Raw genomic sequence first — 22,460 nt, 5'->3', positions numbered from 1 at the left:
ACATCAGCTTAGCTCCAACTAAATACCAGAAAACCCCAAACCCCAAAGTCTGGTCTCAAACCCCTCAGAAACCTGTTTTGCATCTGGTTAGGGGCTAAGAATCAGAATGCAGAATCTGTGTGGCCCAGGGGGACCCATAAGTAACTAAAACACCCTAACGCAATAAGCAACAGCAAGGCTGTGACCATGCACCTCCCACCGACGGCTGCTCCTTCCTCAATTTGAACCTGGGAAGGAAACTGCCCCCTCCCCCCCCAGTCACGTGTGGGAACCTGCAACTTTTACTCAGGACGGAGCCTCAGTCTTTTGCTTTGTAGCGTTCTTTATGGCATGAACCACGAACGCAATGTGTTTACACAAACACAAAACAATTGTACATCAGCATCTTTACAATATTAAAGGAGTCATATACAAGTCTACAGGCATTATACACAAACGGGGAGCCGGCCAGGGCACCCCATCCATCAGTTCTCTGCAGTCCCTCCACTTGGGAGGAGCTAGGGGAGATGTGACAAGGCCAGGGTGTCCATCTTTTGGGCCTGTCGTCTGGGAGACAGCAGGTCTGTGAGGACCTCTCAGGGCCAGTCCTTGTTGGAATGTGGGGCTAAGAGCACTGGGTAAGCTTGGGTCTGTACCTTACTGACAGGCTAGTTTAGTACATTTAATCAAAACTTGATGTGCAGATGAGTGTGGGAAAACTGGAGCTGGGGCAGAGGGTGGCTCCCTGAGCTGGGGACCCAGAGATTGATGGTGACAGATGGGTCCCTTGGTAGAAGGGTCCATTCCTGAGATAAGCTGTGGCCCCATGCTGACTGGATGGGTGGAGACTTCTCCAAGAACCCAGATGTGAGCACAGTCAGTTGGGATTGGAAGCTCCTGGGCATTAGCAGGTCAGGTGTGCACCAAGTACAGCCTGGGAGGCAGGGGGCAGCAGAGTGTCTCAGATAAAAGTCACAGTCACTTAGCCCCCACAGCCCTCCTCCTCCCAGCCGCCCTGCCCCTGGGGGCCCGCTCCATCTCTGGCAGCACCCCACTGTCACATCTGTCCCCACAGCCCCAGCTCAGCAGGCACCTGGGCCTGAATGCAGGCAGCCCATCCTTTGCAAGGCTTGCTGAACGTTGGACTGAGAACTGAGCACCAGGTAAAAACAGCGGCGGCGGTCCTTGTTGGCCTTACCGACCTGTGCAGCGACAGCTGTGTTTTAAATACTGTAGAAAAATAAGCCATCTCCAATGAGAGGAGGCCTGCGACGTCCACCAAGCGTGGAGAAGAATAAACAGCTGCTCTGAAGTGAGCCAGCAGAGGACGCTGTACCAGACTGAGGAGCAGAAGGGCTGGAGGCTGGCAGCATCGTCGCACCACAGTATCTCTGGGTCACATCAACAGTCCTCCCATGGGGATGCCTCTGGTACCCCTCAATCGGCTGCTATTCCCACCCTCAGTCTTGTGCCAGGGTGAAGCACAAAGAGGCAGGACTCCTCAGCACTATTTCCATGTCTCTGGGGTTGCCCCAGGACTGAGGGGGTCTCAGGTGGGCCCTGAGGCAGGGCCTAGTCCAGGGGTTCTTGTTTTATCCGGACAGCAGTTGGGGTGGGCTGCGGTCGCCGCTCCTCCCGGCAAAGCACATACTCGCTGAACTGGGAGGAGTCCACACCACCCCCGCAGGATGCAGCCACGCTGAACCCCCTCTGGAACAGCCTTTCCAGGACCTGCAGGGGAAGAAAAAGGGGTCAGCAGTGCCGGCTGCCGGAGCTTGCTTGGCCACGCGGGCAGGTGGGTGCCAGGCAAAGCAAGCAGTTGGGTCCTGCCCTACGAAGGGCAGGTGCAGTCAGGTCCGGGGGCCCCTCAACTTATCCAACCAGGGTGGCTGTGCTCTCCCACCCAGGCTGCTCCTTCCAGCTCTCAGGGGTGGATAGCCAGGAACTAGGGGAGCAAAGGGGGCTTTTGGGTCCCTTCCCTGTTATCTAGAGTGTGCCCTACCCCATCTCCACACACACACGGCCCCAGGCACCCCTTCTCTCAATCTCCTGCTCCAATAATGGAAAGCCCCCGCCCCCTAGCCTCAGGGTAGCCACCTGCTTCCTGGAGCTGAGTCCCAGATGGTTTGAGGCCTGAGGGCTCATCAGCTCTAAGAGTTCTAGGTGGAGGGAAAGAGGGGGAGTCCTTTCGGTGTGAGAGTCTCTGGAGGCCTACTTGGCCTCCTGGGTCTATGTCTCTGGGAAGGTGGGGGCAGGTCTTACATCTGTGTCCAGAGCCTGCAGGAAGTGAGGGGCTTTCCCCAAAGGGTCCTTTCTGTCCTAACCCCCAAATCTAAGTGTCTGTGAGTCAGGAAAAAGCTCTCAGAAACAGGGAGCTGAGGCAGGAGGGGCTGAGGTGTGCACCAGGTCTGGGTTACACAGAAGATCCTGTCTCAAAAGAAAGAAGCGCTTGAGGCAGCTGCCGCCTGCCAGTGGCCCCAGGGCCAGCCTCATGGGAAGGCTCCCTGCCTTTCCTGGTGCCTGGGTTTAATTTGAATCCAAAGTCAGCCTCTGCATGTTAAATGAAGCATGTTCCGTTGAAAATACTCTGGGCCTTTTTTTCTTTTCTTTTTTTTTATAGAACATCCTTTTAGGGGAAAAAGAAAAGTACAGATCAATTTTTTTAAGTCCATCCCCCAGGCACCATCATTTAATTATGAGCAAGGCATAAATTATGCATCGGCACATTGTTGCCTTTTCTGTACGGGGGGTTCGTCCATTCCGTTCTGGGGCCGTGTCTCCCTCCATCTCTCTCTGCGTCCTGGGGCCCCTGGGGGGCACCCACGGCCCTCACCTGCACAGAGTTGAGTCGACAGTAGCCATTGAGAGGGAAACGGATGACGTGCGTGGGGTCCTGGTTCCAGCCAGCGTTGACAGAATTGCACATGACATCCCCCGTCTCGGGGAAGACCTCCTCGATGAGGGCCTTCTCGCCGCTGAGGGCGATGCGTTCGCCCAGGTCGGGGGTGACTCGCACCACCAGGCAGTCGCAGGCCCGGCTCCGGCGTCGCTGCTCTTGTTCCTGCTGCCAGCGCTCCAGCTCACGGACCATGGGCTGCAGCTGGTAGTAGCGGGCCTCCTCATACAGCAGGTTGAAGTCCTGCGAACAAGCACACTGCGTCAGGGAAGCAGGAGGCCGTGCCGTCTGGGTGGCTCATCCTGTCCCCAGTGGGGTCCTCTCCCTCTTCACAGAGATCTTAACCCCCAGGTCACAGCGTGGACTAGGATGGGCGTCATTTCCACTGTAGAGGTGACCGAAGACTCCAATGCCCCAAACACCAAGAATCTAAGAGCAGACCGGGGCGCACCTGGTGAGACTCCTCCCGGACCTTCAACTGGAGGACAAACAGAAGTGGCACAGACAGAGCTGGAAGCTGCTGCTGGTGCGCACACCTTTAATCCCAGCACTCGGGAGGCAGAGGTAAGAGGATCTCTGTGAGTTCAAGGCCAGCCTGATCTACAGAATGAGTTCTAGAACAGGCTCCAAACTACACAGAGAAACCCTGCCTAGAAAAACCAAAAAAAAAAAAAAAAAAAAAAAAAAAAAAAAAAAAAAAAAACCAAAAACAAAAGGAAGGGGAAAGGGAGGGAGGAAAGGAAAGAGCAAGCTGGAAGCTAAACTAGAGGGTGGGGTCTGGGTTTGTGCTGCCTTCCTGGAAATCCACCCTGGACCTAGGGCATTGTGCCCTTGCCCAGCTCCCACGCAGACCTTCATGGAATGCATTTCAGCCTGGTCACCCATCAGCCACAAGGCCTATGAACCTGATACTGACCCTCCCCCAGCCAGCTTCCCCTCTTTACAATGAATATAAGCACTGGACCCTGAGAGGCAGAGTGAGATGAAAGGGCAAAGATCGGGTGAGTGCCTGTCCCTGCCCAAGCAGGTGGAGAATATGACAAGGTCCCTGGGAAGGAAGGTCCCGGGACAAGGTGCTCGCCAAGCAGCCCACTCACAAGAACCGTCACCTCAGACCCTGCCACTAGCCCTGTGGTCACCAATTCTCGAGTGGCCTCTTCCCATGACTCACGCCACTCAGTGGGGCTCAGATCATAGGTGGTGACTGAGGGAACCAGGGGAAAGCAAGGGCGGTCAGCCCTCAGCACAGCCCGCCCCGAAGGCTCCAAAGGCCTAGAATCCCATCACCTGGGCCCACCGTGAGCTGTGACCCTGCCTGCTTTCCATAAAAGACTCCCTGGGGCTCCACCCCAGGTCTCTGTTCTCCCAGCTCTCACCAGCTTCTAGAGTTTTATCTGACACCTTTATGCCAACTCTTTCCCCAAGCCTAGAATGTTCCATGCGTAGACTTTCACTCACTGACTCAGGGCTGCAGGTGTGAGCTGGGCACACCCTCTGGCACCTCCTGACACAGTAAGCCACACTCACAGACTGCACCCTCTCCCTCAATGCCACTCTCCCCGACTCCCAGCAAACCCAGAAACACACTGGCCTAGCTAGTAACGAGCCTGTTCCCTGCATCTCTACATCAGGGCTGGTGTGGTCCCTCCTAGTTTGCAAACCTGGTCATTCTTCCCAACTCTCAGCTGTGCCAAGTGCGGAGCTACCCACCGAGAGCCAGGCATCACCGGCGGCCTCCCCTCCCGGGTGCACAAAGCCCCAGACTTTCCCTCCAGTGCCATCCCAGACCCTCACCAGGGTCCTCACACCTCTCTTCCTACCCTCATCCTTCACCTCCTAGCTCAACACTTTCCTTCCAACCCATCCGGGTCAGGTTTCCCCATCATTTGACTAGCGCTCTATTTTGTTTATTTGTTTTGAGATGTGGTCTCACTATGAATCCCTGGCTGACCTGGAACTCAAAGACTAGCCAGCCTTTACCTCCCGAGTGCTGAGGTTAAAGGCATGCGTGTTCACTCCTGCTGACTTTTTTTTTTTTTTTAAGATAGTGTCTTACTCTGTAGGCCAAGTTAGCCTAGAACTTTCAGCAACCCCCCTGCCTCTGTCTTGGAAGGCCTGGAATGAAGTGTGTGCCTGGTGGGATCCACCACAACCACTTCTGAAGCACTGGCCCCACGTATTTGAGACTCATCCTCTATTTTCTCGATCATTTTCTTCCTTCGGTGTAGCTCTATTTTCAGATCAAATTCAGTTGCTGCCACTGAGTAAGCAGGCTGGATGAGACAGGGCCCCGGGGCTGCTGGTACAGTGGTCTCCGCAGGAAGCCCCAAAGCAAGGAAGCACAGAGACTGAGACATTTGCCAGCAACAGCCAGGCCTGGGTTTCCTTCCTCCATGATTGCCAGGACTTCAGAGGGGCTCAGCACTGAGGCAGGACCACGGGAACCAGATCAGCCACCTAACACAGCTCATCCCGAGTCCTGGGAGTAATGTCTGTTTAAAGGGTGACCACCTGGCTCTTAGGGGTTTTCTCCATTCCAAATTGCCAACAAGGAACAGACACACGGACCTCTAACTCCTCTCTCCCAATGCACAGCAGTCCTTAAGCACAGCTAACTAACCTGGGGTAAGTGCCAAAGCTTAATTGTTGTTACACCCTGATAAATACGCTGAAGATGTGAGAAAGCAAAATGAGTTTAGAAAAACTGATTTAGCCCTCGGCTTCATCGGTTAACTTTTTGTGGTTGCCATGACAACTGTGGGTCCATTTATTAAGTCACAGCGTCCCCTGTGTAATGCCATGACACAGGCAGGGCAAGGGTGCCGCCGGCTGCGGACTTACCTTGAAGTCATCTGGAAGCAGCAGTTTTGACGTCCGCAGGAAACTCAGGATGTAGCGGAAAATCTCCCCATCCCGGTCGATGAAATAATGTTGCTTGAGACTGTCTAGGACAATGGGCTCCGTGCCGTTGAAGAGGCGGCTTATTCTGGGAGAGACGGGCAAGATGGGATATGGGGAGGGGAGGGCTGAGATCACCTGCCCCCCACCCCCAGCCCTCAGAGCTCACTCAGCTGGAGCAGCAAGAGCTCACCCTTAGAGACCTTGCCAGTCCTGACAACTGTCAGCACATACACGTGAGGCAGACAGATACCTCCACACAAACACTAGGGCAGCCATGTCACATACTCCAGCCACATTCACGAGCTATAGGCAGCTAAGGGACAAACCCAGCTCTGTCTGATGGCCCACTGACACAGATTACAGGCAACCTAGACAACCACAGCAAGACACAGACAGCCACATAAACCAGCTGGTCTGAGCTGAACACACACACACACACACACACACACACACACACACACGACAGAAAGATGTGCCCAGAAAACATGCGTTGACCACCCGGCACTCCAGCTCCCAGCCACACACCTGCTAAATGTCTGTCAACCAGCCAAGTCTCTGGGGACACACACCCAAGCCACACCAACCAACATCAGATAACAGCACACTCAGACAACAGGCACAGGATCACAGTCTCAGGCAGTGACACTCACCAGCTAACACAAGTGACTCAGAGATACGAAGTCTCAAGTGTCCCATAACTGCTCACATAAAGAGCCACGGACAAGAGGGAGTGTGTGTCTGCATGTGGACTACCCCCAAAGCGCGTGAGCATGCGGTCTAGGCTCTGGACAGGTATCCATATATATCACAGCACGTGCCATCTGGTGAGAGGCTGGGATTGGAAGAGAGGTGCCTAGGAGAGTGCCTCAGACACAGGGCCTGTGGGAGGACTTGGGGGAGCCCCTGAAGCCCCGGCTAGTACCTCCCTAATGCACACAGTGGCAGAGTCTGGCCTGGCTAACTAACTGCTCTGCAGATCTCAAAGGCTAAGCTAGACAATCAGAAGCCCCAAAGTGGGTTGGGTCAGCTCAGAACTCTTGGGAGCAGAAGGGAGGTGGGCAGTGTCCTTCAGCAGCCGGCTGACTTTGATCCTGGGAGAGTTGTTCCTAAGAAAGTCTTGGAGGCTGGGCGGTGGTGGCACACACCTTTAATCCCAGCCCTCGGGAGGCAGAGGCAGGTGGATCTCTGTGAGTTCAAGGCCAGCCTGGTCTATAGAGTGAGTTCCAGGACAGCCAAGGCTACACAGAGAAACCCTGTCTCAAAAAAAAAAAAAAAAAGCCTTGGAGAACAGGGAATTAGGGATTAGGGGGACTTCTTGGCTTGGCCTGCACAAGCTGGGGCCCTAGCCGCTTCACACCTGCACCAACCACCCTGCCCCTTCCAAGAATCCTCTCTGTCCTGTCGCTCCTGCCACCCACTCCCTGCTTAGTCCAAGTCAGCCACTCCCAGTCACAGCCATGTGTACCCAGAGCATGCCTGCTGCCAGAGCTGAGAGCTCAGAGCCCCCATGCCCTTCTTAGGTACCCCCAATCCACATAGCCCTAAGTTCTGGGGGCCATGTAATCACTTGTTCTCATTCTGGGGACGGGACACAGCCCAGCCTGTCCCAGGCGGGCAGTATAAAGGGTAAGGCTGCCTGGCAGGTGGGAGTGAGCAGGCCAGAACCTGTGGGTTAGAGGTGTGGAGGCCTGAGCTTGAAGAACCAGAGGTACGACTGGCAAATATAACTCCTTAGGGTTCCAGAGGCTGCTGGTGACAATGTCCTCCCCAGGACACAGGGAAGGGCAGAGGCGAGGGCCCACACCCAGGCGGCTGTGTCTGGCTCTCTCTCTCTGGAGGGGGTACATGAGACTCTTGACACTAGCTCCCCTGAATGCAGGCCACCCTGACGAGTCAGTAATTCAGGATTCCAGTGCCTGGTGACCCCGCTGGACACCCCTGTGAGTTCCATAGCTCATTTGAGACCTGGCCCTGCAAAACTTGAACATTTAGCTGTGGGGTAGGGATGGGGAGGGGGGCACCCAAAATCCCTGGATATAGACGTGACTAAGCCACGATATCCAGTGCTAGGGCAGATAGCTGAGGGTCCACACCAGGCTCCAGCAAGGAAGAGGGCAGAGGCATGTGCACAGGTGAGCCAGCAAATTCGACACCTCAGCCTTCCTGGGAACTCTTTCCACCCTCCCCAGGCTGAGTTCAAATGTTCTGTGTAGCAAGCAAAATGCTGGGTCTGGCTAGGTGCCAAGCTGCTCTGACGTCGGAGTTGGCGGAGGCTCCGGAGTGTCCTGTCGGTCTAGAGGATTCCCAGTCCACCCACAGTCCAAGGCTGGCAGGGTTCTAGGCTGTCTACTGAGCCAAGACAAGCAGGTTCTAGATCTTTCCATGGTTCAGTGTCTGTTCTGGGACTAATGGGCGCAGGATACCTCCTCTTAAGACAGAGGCCCTTCATGGCCCTAGCAACCAAGCCTTACAGTGGATGTGGGGCACAGTGACCACCAGGAAACACCTATCACTTCACAGGGCCTCATGAGCAAGCTCCCATGTGACCTCCTGAGTTCTGTCGGTGGCTCCATATGTCCCTGTGGGAAGCATCCCTATACCAGGTCTCTGAGGGTGCGACTTCGCAGGTCCTCTGTGAAATAAGCTGGTGCACTCACTTTGGTGGCTGGGACCTGCACTATCCAGCCACGTGCCCTGATTATAAAGGCACCATCATACTGACTTCATCTTCCTCTTAGCTGTCCTTTTAAAGTGCCCACTCTGGCTGCCTGGAAGGGTTAGTGCGCAATGGTATTAGTTCCAAAGCTCCCGGCCACCCTCACATGCCGCTAAGTGACACCCAGTGGGTAGGGCACGGGGAGAGGCAGACCACCAGACCACTCAACCTCAGCCCATGTGCTCAGGCTGAACCAGAGGAGGCATCAAGCACCATGCCCACAGGGGCCAGATCAACCAACAGCCGAGGCGGGGGTGCAATGCCATGAGCTCAGAGTCAGGAGGCCAGGGTCCCCGACTCTTGCGGTGCTTCCCGGGGGGCGGGGTGGGAGGGGACACTGTTGGCATCTGGAGCTGCCTCCAAGGGCGACCTCAGCAATCGCCAATTCTCCGTCTCCACCTGCCCAATCATCTCTTCCAGGACTGCAATAATCCACTTTTTAAAAACGAGGGGATCTGAAGGGGCATCTTCCACACACAATAGCTCTGTAGCTCTCCGTGACCCACTGCCTTCACTGTCTCATAGGTCACGTTAGTCTTTGCTCTAGGCCTCATCCTCAGGCCTAGCGAACAGCTCTGCTGAACCAGGATTATCTAGGCAGAAGGACAGATGCACCCTGAGCTCAGCTCTGGTAAAGAATCCCCTCTGGGCATACCCAGGCAGTGGAGGGTCCCACAGGCCACATCACAGGTCCAAGTCCTCAGCTCCCCAGAGAGAAAACACGCCTCCCTGCACAGCAAGTCGATAAGCTTGGCAAGCGACACCCTGGGACAGGGACGGGGAAACGCTCCTCAGTCCCCACAAGCCACTGGAGACAAAAGTGAAGAGAGCTCTCTCCCTGCCCACCAGGCCTGGGGAGAGATGGCTGCAGGAAGGCCAATGTCGGGTTTCAGAAAACACCCTGCCAAGAGTCTTTGTGGGCAAAGATTTTTACGAATCTCACTCACAAACACCATCAGTCGATTAAGGGTTGATGTATCTCACACAACTGAGGAATGCCGCAGAAGGCAGAACTGAGATGAACGGAATTCATCTCGGAGTCTCGACAGGGCTCTGCAAGCAGGCACGTGGCCGATGTTCTATACAGCTTCACGGCCCTGCCCTGCCCAAGCTCCAAGTTCATAAGGACCAGTGCACTACACAGCCTCACGGCTCCTGCCCTGCCCAAGCTCCAAGTTCATAAGGACCAATGCACTACACAGCCTCATGGCTCCTGCCCTGCCCAAGCTCCAAGTTCATAAGGACCAGTGTACTACACAGCCTCACGGCCCCAGCCCTGCCCAAGCTCCAAGTTCATAAGGACCAGTGCACTACACAGCCTCACAGCTCCTGCCCTGCCCAAGCTCCAAGTTCATAAGGACCAATGCACTACACAGCCTCACGGCCCCAGCCCTGCCCAAGCTCCAAGTTCATAAGGACCAGTGTACTACACAGCTTCACGGCCCTGCCCTGCCCAAGCTCCAAGTTCATAAGGACCAACGCACTGTACAGCCTCATGGCTCCTGCCCTGCCCAAGCTCCAAGTTCATAAGGACCTCATGCCTAGTCTGTGTTGCCACTGTCTGGACCAGACACAAAATCTACTTCCTGCATCCCCTTCTCCAGGGGCAGTCCTGTAACGACGAGGGTTCTGTCTCTGTGCACTGAAACCCTCTCGGCTCTGAGCATCCACCCTGGTGATGAGCCCTCAGTGTCTAGGGGATTAATTAATTCTCTTCTTATTTTAAATGTATAAAAGAGTGGTGATGCCTGACAGGCTGCCCTCCCACCGGCCGATGGTGCTTGCTGCTGTGCCGGGAGCAAGCAGCGTGGGCCCAGCAAGCTGCACAGTGTCACCTGTAGGAGATGCTCACAGAGACACAGCCCCCCCCCCCCCCCACTAGTCTTGCCACCAGCTGCCAGGCCCAGGTGTGTCCTTGGGAAGTAAATCCACGAGAAGTAAGAGCAAGCAAGTTGGCGGCACTCAGCATCATGCTGCTAAGGGTCCGTCCCTCCAGGGAGGGGTCTGAAAGTCCCCAGTCAGGGTCCTTGGTCACAGATAGTTCCATACATTACAAGGTGTTAAACTCATGCTCAGCCACTGTTAAAAAGACTCCCGACTGTCCTGCAGTCTCTAACTCATTGCTACACCCTCCATCTCCAAAAGGAAAGATTGTTCCTAGCACTCAGGGTCAAACTGTGACCACCTAAACAAAGGAGGGTATAACCGCAGCTGGCGCTCCGTGCCTTTTCCCATGGGAAACATGTCCACCCACACCTGACTCCTGAGTGTCACTCTGTGAGACTCACCAGCCAGCTGCTGGCCAGGCTCATGTGGGACTGGCCCTTTAAGGTCAGGAACTCCATGTTATACCACAAAGGCTACTAGTTCAGGGTCAAAAGCCCCAGTCAGATGTGGTCTTCAACAAACAAGCCATCTCTCAAACCATCAGGAGCATCATCATCAGGAGGAGCGACTGGCCTGGGTGCAGTACGCTGTGAATGCCCGGGGTCTGCACCACAGGCCTGACCCTGGCAGTGGAGCTCTTACCTGGAGTCGGGGTACTTGGTGAGTGTGGCCAAGCTGCTGGTATACATGTGACCGCCCACATCGATGTGCACAGGTGCGTTGGCTTTGGTGAGCTGAGCTGGCAGTGGAATCCCCTGGGCAGCCAGGGGAGACACGGGCGACCGGGTAAGTGACAGCCGGGACATATTTCCTCCCTCCTAGAGATAGAAATAAATGGAAAAACAAGGGTTGCTAAACCTCCCTTTATTTCGAATGTGATCACAGATTTAATCAGATCACTGCTGCTTGTGCCTGATCACATATTCAGCTGACAAATTACGGCCACCACTGTAATTAAGTGTATTTGCATCATTTTCTTCAAAGTACTGGGGGTGGGGGGGTGGGGAGAAGGATGCTTATTAGCAATAAGAAATCAAGAAAAAAAATTTTTTTCAAGGTGTCAGCCTCCAGGGGCATAAAACAAACTGCAAAATTCTAATTAAAGGTCGCGGGCTTATGTGTTAGATGTGAAATATCCCCTGACAAACGAATCACCAATTTGTGAATTGGGATTCAGGGGTTTTTTGCAAGTTTGTCTCAGTAACGAGACACCTCTAAATTAGTGACTTCCTCAGCACCTAAGGCGCCAAGCTTTATACATGTAGTAAATTTCACATCAAATTAAGAGCATTTTCGTTTAAAAAAAAATACATAATCGTACAGTCAGTCGATATCTATCTCCTAAGTGCTGGGTCCCAGAAGACCGGCAGCTAGTGAGCAGGTTCCCTAGAAAAGAGCAGAGGGCCGAGGGGCTGACCCAGCCCACCCTGCAAGCTCACCGCTGTGGCGCCGCCGCCGCTGCTGCCGTGTGCGTTAAGCGAGGACCCGCTCGGCCGCTCCTTGCGGTGAGGCATCTAGGCTTCCATCCCTGCCCAGAGTATCTGTGGGAAGCAGTGACAGGGGGCTTATCCTTCAGGAGCCATGGGCACTGGATCTTCCCTGGGGTCAGTGCTTTTCACAAAGATGCTGTCTGGGATCCCATATACCCCAGGAAGCCCTCCCAACACTCTATACCCCAAAGCAGACCTCCAGGCTATAGCCTCTCTGCCTGTCTCTCTCTCTCTCTCTCTCTCTCTCTCTCTCTCTCTCTCTCTCTCTCTCTCTCTCTCACACACACACACACACACACACACACACTCACTCACTCACTCACACACGTTTTCTAGGCAGCTCCATGTCTGCTAATTCGGCTAATGACAGCCTAAAACATATGCTCGCCATTATTGCCCTGCAATGTTTCAGAACAAATCTGATTTCTTTGGTATTTTGAGTTAGAGCCGTGTTATCAAGCGTGTCTCCTCTTGCATCAGTGGAGAGAACCTTGGGGGAATGCAGCTCCCCTCAGCTGACTGGGGAGCCCAGGACCTCTTACCACCCAGTTAAGATGCAGTTTGGATAGGACACCTCTTTGGTAAGAAGCCTGGGCACAGAGATGCGGACGAGTCACTGGGGAAGCCACCAATCACCTAGAGCTCCCAAAGCCGACAGAACCTGTCTTTGTTTGCCTACTCCGCACCTCCCTGCTTCTCCACAGACCCCTGGAATGGTGCTGCCCTGCCGGAGCCTAATGTATTCCAGACCCCCTCAGGATCACGGGCCCTTGAGGCATTCAGAGCAGGCCAGACAGCAATCAGCAAATGGGCTTTCTCCCCTCCTCCCCAGAGCTACTCAGAGACTTTCCTATGTGCCACAGACACCTGAAATAAAACTGTGCCTCAGTCCCCAGAAGCTCCCCCAGGGGCTTTTTATGGGACCCTCGCAGAGGGTGGAAAAGCGCAGGTTTCTGGCTTCTAGCTACCACTTCCACTGGCTTGGGCGGTCTCAAAGGGAGATAGGGACACACACACACACACACACACACACACACACACACACACACACACACACACACACACACGGGAGGGGGTTTCCACAAACATAACCTAGACTTCTCTGACATATATTTAACTCTTACAGGCCAACTACATGGTATCCTGGGTTTTCTATTAATTAGACCCTCTCTTCCGGATCTATACCTTAAAATTCGGCATCCAATGATAAAACACTGGACTCAAACCCTCAAATGTAAGAAAGGCTCCTCCCCTCCTACGATTTGTTCTCTACCCCCAGTGCCCTGGGAAGTTCTCTGACCTAAACTGGGGTGAAGGGAAGGTGTTCTGTCCCCAGGGGGCGGGTGGCTGTCCAGTCCCCTGTTTTGGGCATTCCAGGTCACTTATCTCGAGGAAGCTTATGAGAAACCAAAACAGACCCGATGGCTTATCCAGCCCTGGGAGGGGGTGGGGATGAGGGAAGATGCACTAAGGGTCAATAGAACTAGAAGGAATTCCCACCCAAATTCCACCAAAGCACCATGTTTTCCCCACTACCGGGGCCCAACTCGTAAGTGACAAGTAGCATCAAGCACCCAATCTCCCAAGCTGCCCGAGCGAGCGTGTTTCCCACAGCACAAACCAGAAACTCACCATTGGAAGCCCCAGGCCTTACGCCTTGACCCGAATCTCCTCTGCTCCCTCCGACAAACGCATCTGCGGCGGACCACGACCCTTCTCCCGAGACCGCTGCTGAGATCACAAGCACAAAAGTGAATTTGATAGGAGACACAAGTTCACTGCACCAAACACCACGACCCAGACGCGGCTGAGGCTTGGCCAAGCCGCCTGTTGCAGGGACCTCGGCGGTTTGCAAACTGGCCCAGCATTGACCCGCTTCTCCAAGCTGTGGTGGGAGACCCCGGTCCCGCGCCCACCCGCAGCCGAGCCCCGCCCGCCTGAGCAGAGGGAAGTGAGCAGAATGCCACGCTCATTTACACACAAAATGATTTTGTGTCCCATTGTGCTCGCAGTTGTTCAGCTCTCTGGGGGTGATTAAACTGGCTGAGCTGCGGCAGCTTGAGATTTCACTAAATCGCTTCTTCGTGAAGTCGCTTCTTTGCTAAGCTGTTATTTTAACCATAAAAGGTAAACAGAAGGCGCCTCTGAGTTCCCTTCAGCTCTCCGCCCTGGGCGCCTGCCCGGAGCGACAGTGCCAGGGGCCTGCAGGACTGTCCAGGGGGTGGACTGGGAGGAACGCGGCGGGCCACCTGGTGCGCGACAGCCCCGCCGCAGAGCCCGCCGGCCCGTGTGAACTTCGGGGCTACAGGAGCCGGCTGGGCCGAACCTCCGGCCCCGCGGGGCGGGGTGGCCAAGGTACCCTAAGGGCCCAGCGAGGAAGGGGTGGGAGTACCGTGGGGGCGGGGACAAAGTTAAATCAAGAGGCAGACACTTCAAGACCACAGATGGGAAGCTCGTCTAATTAAGGACGTAAAAGCGCTTTTGTTCTCAAAGTTTATTGTTGCCGGGATTTAAAAAAATTAATTGAAACTAATGCTGTTATTCACTCGTGCAGTTAAATTCCTTCATGCACATTTGAGACACGGAGTGAAAACTTGAAGGTTTTATCTTCCTGCAGCCCGGGGTTTCTAGAGGGAGGGCAGAGAGGCGCTACAGTAGCGCGGAGTGGGAGAATGAGGGTGTCCGCATCCAGGTCAAGGGGTGCGTGTGGGCAGCGGAGAGATGGAGGCCGAGGTCCGGTCTTGGGACCACCACCAGTGCGTCTAGCATGGGACTCGTGGGGTGGGCGTCAGAGGACGCACATCTGTCCCGTTAGAGACTTTTTTTTCTTTTCTCCGATTTGGGCGCCAACCCGAAATCCAAGCTACATGGAGCCGGTTTCAGACTCAGGAAAGTCACCGGCTCTGCAGGTCACTCCAGCTGGTATTGGAACCAGAGTGCGGAGGACCTGGACGCATACACCGCGCGGCAGGAAGATCCGAGCCGGGCAGAGTGGGGAGGGTCCACCCGCGGCCAGGACCAGCCCACGTGGGCACCCCCCGCCCCGTGCGCGCCAGGCCTTTGTGCTGGGCGCCCCCACGCCGCCAGCCCCTGCGCTCAGCAGAGGGACAAAGCAGCCTGCCCCCCCACCCCAACTCCCAGCCCAGGTCCCGGCCCCGGGCCGAGTGACTTTCTCGGCATTGCTGCCACTTTGGGAACCAGGGGTGTGCGGCGCTGAGCGGTGGCCGCCCGCGCTGGGCTTGCTTACCTTGGAGCCGGAGCGGCGGATCGGGCTCCGGCGCAGCCCCCGCCCCCCGCAGCCGCCGGTGTCGGGCGCCCGGCGCAGCCTCGTCGCCTAGTGCTCGATGCGCGCGGGTCGCTCCGGTCTCGTCCTGGAGTTACTTTCTCTCTCGCCCCCAACCCTCCCCCCACCCACCCCTCCCGCCCCGGCCCCCGCTCCGCGCGGCCCCTCGCGGCGCGCCGCGCCGGGGCCTCCCCTCCCCGCCCTCCCCTCGCCTCCTCCCTCCTCGCCGCGGCCGCCGCCGCCTCCTCTTCGCGCCGCTCTTCGGCTGCCCTCCCGCCGCTCCCACCACCTCTCCTCCCTCTCTCTCCAGCGGCCTCCCCCGATGGCTGGGGGAAAAAAAAAAAAAAAACAGCCCCCCAAACCCAGCCGGTAGCCTGTGCGCCTCGCCGCGGCCCAGCCCGGATTGCAAAGGGCAGCGATCCGGTTCCAAATTACCCCGGCGCGGCGAGCGCGAGCAGGCGCGCGCGGGCGACTCCTGGCTCCGGGCTCAGCTGCGCCTCGGGGCAGAGGATTAGAGTCGCAATTAGCTCCGCGCGCCCGCGCCTGCCGCGCTCGGCGACAAAAATGCACCGTTCCCCCACCACTACCACTTCCTTTCCACCTCACGATCCCCACCCGTGGTTCCTGGAGGCCGGTGCCTGGGTGCCGGGGGGCTCGGCCAGGACCCTTCCGGGAGCGCTGCGCCCGGGCCCCGCGCCCTCTGCGCCCCAGCCCCCCGCCGTCCGGCCACGCGGCGCCCGGGCCTCCTCCGGGCTCGGGGAGGGGGCGGGGGAGAGGCTGATTTTAATCATTGTCATTTCATCTGATGTAATATTTCCCCGGGCGCTTTCAGCTGGGCATAAATTTTCGACTCCCAAATAAGTAACACAGGGCACGTTTCTCACATTTCTCGACTCCTCGGTTACAAAGAGGAGAGAAGCAGCCGCCGCCGCGGCGCCCCGGGGCTGAGGGCGGGACTTGGTGTGGGGAGGGGAGAGAAACTGGGCTGCCAGGCGGCTTACCTCCCTCTCTCCCTCCCTCTTTCCCGGGGTCTCGGCCCCGGCTACCCCTCTCCCGGGGAGCAGCGCCGCCCGTGACGTCTGCGGACACGCGGTGACCACCGCGGGGGAGGGGCGCGGGGCACCCGGCCGGTCGCCCGGGGCCACTCGCGCCATTTCCTGAACGAGCGCGGCGCGATGGAGACGGCGGCGGCCAAAGGTCCCTGCGGCGCGGGGCCTGCGCCCAGGACGCCCCTAGCTGCTCCCCGCTGCCCCTTCCTCCTTCTCCTCCTTCCCTTGCGCCCCCGCCCGTTCCTCCTCGACCATTTCCCGGCTCCTAGGAAACAGATCGTGGCCGGTGCGCCTTGCCCATACTGCGCCCCCGCCTGGTTCCCGGGACACCCGGGCCAAAGCCAGGCTTTCGGTTAGGAAGGCGGGTGCGCTCCGGCTGGGAGCGGCGCCCCGGTCCCCTTCACTGGCTCCGGCCGGGCCTGGGCGCCCTCTACTGGCCAAACTCCTGGGGGTGCTCTCGAGGCCAGACCCGAGCACTGTGGAAAGATGATGTGGGGGGAGGGAGAGGATCCAGTCTCCCCTGATTCAGGGGACCTCTAGTGCCAAGAAAGCATCCCGACCGCGCGTCTGTAACTTGCGGGAATAGGAAACTTTCCTCCTGAGGGATTTATTTATTTATTTATTTATTTACTTACTTACTTATTATCTCAAACTACTGGAGAAGGGGGAAATTTTCTCATTAAAGTTACATCCCCGCAGTTAGTTCAATTACTTGATATATGCAGAAGATGTTGTAAATTTATAGATTTAAATAGCTTACAAAGATGCCGCGGGCCTCATCAGTTAATTTCCTTAATTTATGGATTTTAAACTGCTCCAAGAACAGAAAGGGGCCCGGGAAGTAGGTCAGGGATCTGAGCTGTGGGGGCCATGGCTGCCCACATTTGCTTCTCACGCTCTGGAACCCCTTGGGCTTCTAGCTGCTAGCTTGGCTTCAAACAGTGCTACTCTTGCGGCTAGCTAGCGTCAGAGCAGGTCCAGATCCCCAGCTGGACGGTCAGCTCGGTTCTGTGGCTGGCCTCCCCGATCTTTGGACAGTAGTGGAGCTTAGAAACAGCCAAATCCCCCAGTGTTGAAGAAGCTGACCCCTACAACAACGTGAAAACAACTTTGCAAGGACCTTACTCCTCCCTGTCTGGAGTCCTCCCGGGAGCTGGCTGGAGAGCGAAGGCCCTCAGCTTCAGGAATAGAACTTTCCCATGTCTTTGAAGAGGGGAGAGTGAGGAGGAAAGTACGCTAAGCTTACGTGAGGACCAAGGACCCTCTGAAAACTATTTGTCATGGCCCTAGTGGCCCCCGGCACCCCTCACATCTCCTCACCTGAGTGGCTGTGTCTTTGTTTTGTGTTCAGTACCGGTGAATACATACATATAAATTCAAACTCAAAAGATTGGCGTTAACTCAACTGTTTTAGGAAGCCACATGGCAATGTGATCAGGACCGGTATTCATGATTTAGCATTCCTTTTCCCTCTAGATGAAGTTTCTAAGATTCACAAGGCACATGTCAAGGACGGGTGTATAAATGGAGTTTTATTTATTCACAACTCCACGACTAATTGCTTCCCTTTGCCTCAAGGCCACGAGATTGGTTTTAATATGACACTTCAAAAGTATTCACAGAACTCCAGAGATAGCAAGTGTCATTGTTTAAGAGACACATCTCACCATGGTACTGCTGACCCCGAAAAATAGCAGGCTTCATTTTATTTTAAATTCCCACATGTTTTTTTTTTTAAGTTTCACTTGATACCAACTATATTAAAAATGCACAATTTAATCAGAGCAGGGGCTGACCATTTTGAAGGACCTTTATTTCCTTGATGCTCTGTTTCCATACTCCAGTCCTTTTAGTGAAATGCTGAACTCCGTGTGTGTCTCATTAAGGAGCATTAGCTTAGGTCGTAGTTTCTTTCCAGTGTAACAAGTTCCTGGCTCAGTGGCTGGGGAGACAGCTCTGCAGTTAGGTCCATATGCTGCTCTTGCGGAGGACAGGAGTTCAGTTCCCAGCACCCACGTGGCAGCTTACAACTGCCTGTAACTCCCTTCTTCTGGCCTCTAAGGGCACCTGTACATGCCCCGCTTCCCCAATACATAATCTAAAACAAAATAAGCATGTTTTTAAGTTGCTAGCTAAATGTCAGCCACCTCGTACACCTGGAGAAGCAGACAGCCCATGACAGGTGCTTAGTGATCTGTGGGATTTACTGCAATAGGGGTACATTGGTAGATCGAGGGTGTATAGTCAGGACTGGAAACACTTTGGGACATCTTGTGGACTCTGTCTTTCATGACTACAATCCAAGAGATGAAACTGGGTGAATCCAAGCAGAACTTGTGTCATTTAGATTTGACTAGTGCTGAAGTCTCCACAGTCTGCAGAGCAAGGCAGATCTGTCCTCTGCTTTGATTCCCCCTTTAAGTTTCCACACAGAGCACCAGCCAGGGGAGTCCTGTTATCGGCAGGGTGCAAATCCAACTAGTGAAGTGTTGGGGCGCAAGCAAGCCTGTAATCCCAGCACTCAGGGGCCTGAGGGAGGTGGATCCTGAGGATTGTTAGGACTGGATCGACAGATGGATAGACTGAGGGTCCTTCATCCTGGTGGAAGGAGGAACAGGTATGCAGGCTGGCCCAGCGCTCACAGATTGATCTTCATTTGGCCCCAACTCCACCTTGTAGACCCCTGAATTTTTTTCTTTAAACTTTTTTTTATTTTTATTTTGGTTTTTTTTTTGAGACAGGGTTTCTCTGTGTAGCCCTGGTTGTGTTGGAACTCACTATATAAACCAGGCTGGCCTTGAACTCAGAGATCCGCCTGCCTCTGCCTCCAGAGTGCTGGGATTAAAGGCGTGTGCCACCACTGCCTGGCTTGAATTTTCTTTAGAAGATTCTAGAGAACTTGGAGACCAATGTGAGCAATGAAAATGGAGACCGAGATAATGAGCTGGTGGCCCATGTCTGCAATCCCAGCACTGGGGAAGTAGAGGCAGAAGGATCAAGAATTTAAGGCTAGCCTGGGCTCCCGTCTCCAATATGCTAGGTGTGGCAACCCATATTTGTAATTTCAGCACTTCGGAGGCAGAGGTAGGATGATCAAGAGTTCAAGGCCAGCCTTGGCTACATCATAAGGCCAGCCTTGGCTACATCATAGATTTGAGGCTAGGCTGGGCTACATAAGACAAAATGCCAAACAAAAATGCCGAAACACAAAAGCTTCACACCTACCTAGACACGGTTAGACAGAAGGGAAATTATCTTACTGGCCCCACGGCCTCCCCCGCCACACCCTACTGCCCCAAACTGGGTTTCATGCCAACAGACTTTGAACAATCAGACTTATCTCCTGGCTCGGAGATTTCCTTGAGAGTGAACTGAACATTGGGCCAAGATGGACTGGGCCTGGGGAAAGGCAAAGGAGATAGGCTTTGTGTTCAGGCTTAGAGCCCAGACAGTTTGTGAGGTGTTTCCAGGACCCTTGCCCACGCCCAGCACAGTGGCACATGCCTCAACTACCAGGGGGTTGAAGCCAGCTTGGGCTGCATAATGAAGCCCTGTCTTAGGGAATATTGAAAACTTTAGGGCTGGAGGGACGGCTTGGGAGTTTGACACCTAAGGAAATGAACACCTTCTACTGGACTCTTGGGGCCACGAGCCCTCCGATGTATGTACTTCCCCCACATACACATATACACGTAATTTAAAAACACTAAAAGTAAGTCAGGGGCTGGAGAGAGGGCTCAGCAGTTAAGAGCACTGTCTGCTCTTCCAGAGGACCCAGGTTCAGTTCCCAGAATCCACATGGCAATTCACAGCTGTCTGTAACTCCAGTTCCAGGGCTTCTGACACCTCACACAGATATACACACAGGCAAAACACCAATGCACATGAAGTAAAAATTTAAAAAGCAAGTCAGATGTGTGTCTATACATACAATTTGAACATTTTGTGTGTGTGTGTGGGGGGGGGGCAGGGCAGGGTCTCTTAATGTAGCTTTGGCTGGCCTGGGATTCCCTTTGTAGACCAAGCTACAGAAATCCACCTGCCTCCGATGTGCTAGGATTAAAGGCGTGCTTCACCGAGCCCAGGATCATATTTAATTCTAAAGAAGTTCCTCGAGTCCAAGACAGAGATGGCTTAACAGGCCTTTCACCTACACCCTCCGGTGATGATGCTCAGAGGTGGGGGTGGGTGGACAGGCAGAATGTGGCTACTTCCAGGCAACCAAACCAGGCCACTGGCCCCAGGCCGCCACCTGGGCTCCTCTCAAGGCTCACACCTCTCTAGGGAACTGCCTCAGTGGAGCCTGGAGTAGCTCCCAGCAATGCCTCCAGGCATGGGGGATGGGGCTGCTAGTGGAAAACAGGCTAGTGGATTTCTACTAAAGCTCAGGCCTGGCGTTGGTGGGAAACCCAGGGGCCACCTCCAGAGTCAAGCGTGTAGTAAAACTCTGTGTGTGTGTGTGTGTGTGTGTGTGTGTGTGTGTGTGTGTGTGTGTGTGTGTCTGTGGGGGGAGGGAGGGGGCGAGGCTCTTTTGGGATCCTCCTGTTAGGACAACACAGGCCCAACACTTGGGTCCTGTTGCTGAGTGACTTTCTGTGTCTTCAGGTGACCATCTGGTCTCATAAGACACAGGGTTCTGTAGACACGTTTGCACCAGTTCCAGGGAATTTTTCCCAGGAAGAATTACAGGCCATGAGGAAAGTGACCTTTGCTCTCTCAGTCCAGTCCCGGGGCTCTTTTCCCAGGATGGCCCTCTGTCCCTTCCCAGACAATTTCTTCTCCTTGGGTTTGTTTTGGAGCCTGCGTGGGGAATGCGTGTCTACCTGAGTAGCTGTCTGTCTTCACATGCGATGTGGGGATGGTGAAAGACCTTAGCTAATGGGAATGCTGAGAAAATTAAAGGCAAGGACAGACAGCAGAGAACTTGGCCAGTCCCAGGCTGAATGCTTAGAATGCGCGTAGTTCTTAAAATGATGATAGACAGAGTGCTGGGAAGTGGTGGAGCGCCACTCAGCGTGGGCTAAGCTCTGGCTTTCCTTCCCAGCACCAAAAGGGATGGTGGTGGTGGCAGCGGCGGCGGCGGCGGCGGCGGCGGCGGCGGCGGCGGCCCTTTCCAAAGACCCTTGGACCAGCTCTGGTGAAGCCTGGGTTGTACCCTCACCCCTTCTGCCTACCTGCAAGAGACAGAGTGGATCATGGGAAGGTTGGGTGGAGATCACTAGGGCAGCCCCTGGATTCTAGAGTTGGGGCTTAAAGCTGTGTGACTGTATAATTAAGACAAACATGTATACCTTGAGGGGGAGACTGTAGAATTTGCCTGAGGTTTAAAGATAAAATACAGGACTTCAGAAAAATGTCCTGTGTGCTTTGGGCGCTATCTTTGAGGCAAGATTAGGAAGTGTCCTGGGGTTCTGTCCTCAGGGCCCAGGAGACAAAGGGCAGCGTAGCTCCAGGGAGGAGTTCCTAAGCGTCTTCTGGGAAGTTCTTATTTTTTTCTGTTTCCAAACCCGGAAACACTTTACTGTCTTTAAAAATATTGGAAGGGGCGAGGGCAGACAACAGGTGCTGACATTTCACCCAGAACCCCATTGTCACGTACAAGCCTTAGAGGTCACAAAACTATTTGGGGGATTTGTTTTGTTTTGTTTTTTTCTTTTTGGTTTTTCCAGACAAGGTTTCTCTGTGTAGCCCTGGCTGTCCTGGAACTCACTCTGTAGATCAAACTGGTCTCAGACTCACAGAGATCCTTCTCCCTCTGCCTCTGGAGTGCTGGGATTAAGGGTGTGTGCCACCACCGCCCAGTTTAACAAAACCCCTTTTGATATATATATTAATAATATTAATATATATAATTTTTTTAAAGTTTTTTTTAAGTTTTTTTTTTTTTTCAAGACGGTTTCTCTGTGTAGCTTTGCACCTTTCCTGGAACTCACTCTGTAGCCAAGGCTGGCCTCGAACTCACAGAGATCTGCCTGGCTCTGCCTCCCGAGTGCTGGGATTAAAGGCGTGCGCCACCACCACCCAGTTTTTTTTAAAGATTTTTAAAGATTTATTTATTTATTATATATACAATGTTCTGTCTGCATGTATGCTTACAGGCCAGAAGAGGGCACCAGACCTCATTCTGGATGGTTGTGAGCCACCATGTGGTTGCTGGGAATTGAACTCAGGACCTCAAGAAGAGCAGACAGTGCTCTTAGCCGCTGAGCCATCCCTCCAGTTCCCTTAATACATTATTATTGTAAGCAAATACAATAAG

The 22,460-nt window shown here is 54.5% G+C and overlaps 1 protein-coding gene across 4 annotated transcripts; it reads right to left on the bottom strand.

Annotated features, from left to right (window-relative positions):
• Positions 1-304: 304 nt before the first annotated feature.
• Positions 305-15,262, bottom strand: Kctd15 (potassium channel tetramerization domain containing 15). Of its 4 annotated transcripts, none has more exons than XM_006984999.4 (7): positions 15,117-15,262; positions 13,502-13,600; positions 11,819-11,920; positions 11,022-11,197; positions 5,717-5,861; positions 2,813-3,118; positions 305-1,710 (listed from the first exon to the last, which is right to left on the bottom strand). In XM_006984999.4, the coding sequence occupies exons 3-7, from the start codon at positions 11,891-11,893 to the stop codon at positions 1,552-1,554; spliced, it is 861 nt and encodes a 286-aa protein (XP_006985061.1). In that variant the 5' UTR covers positions 11,894-11,920; positions 13,502-13,600; positions 15,117-15,262; the 3' UTR covers positions 305-1,551. The 4 variants fall into 4 exon arrangements, with proteins under 4 accessions (XP_006985061.1, XP_006985062.1, XP_006985063.1 ...); XM_006985000.4 differs by having other exon boundaries at positions 13,502-13,597; XM_006985001.4 differs by lacking the exon at positions 15,117-15,262 and adding an exon at positions 13,851-14,194 and having other exon boundaries at positions 13,502-13,597.
• Positions 15,263-22,460: the final 7,198 nt, after the last annotated feature.

This window comes from Peromyscus maniculatus, chromosome 1 (genome assembly GCF_049852395.1).
Source record: "Peromyscus maniculatus bairdii isolate BWxNUB_F1_BW_parent chromosome 1, HU_Pman_BW_mat_3.1, whole genome shotgun sequence".
In the NCBI taxonomy this organism is placed as follows: domain Eukaryota; kingdom Metazoa; phylum Chordata; class Mammalia; order Rodentia; family Cricetidae; genus Peromyscus; species Peromyscus maniculatus.
This window is presented reverse-complemented; position numbering and strand designations above follow the sequence as displayed.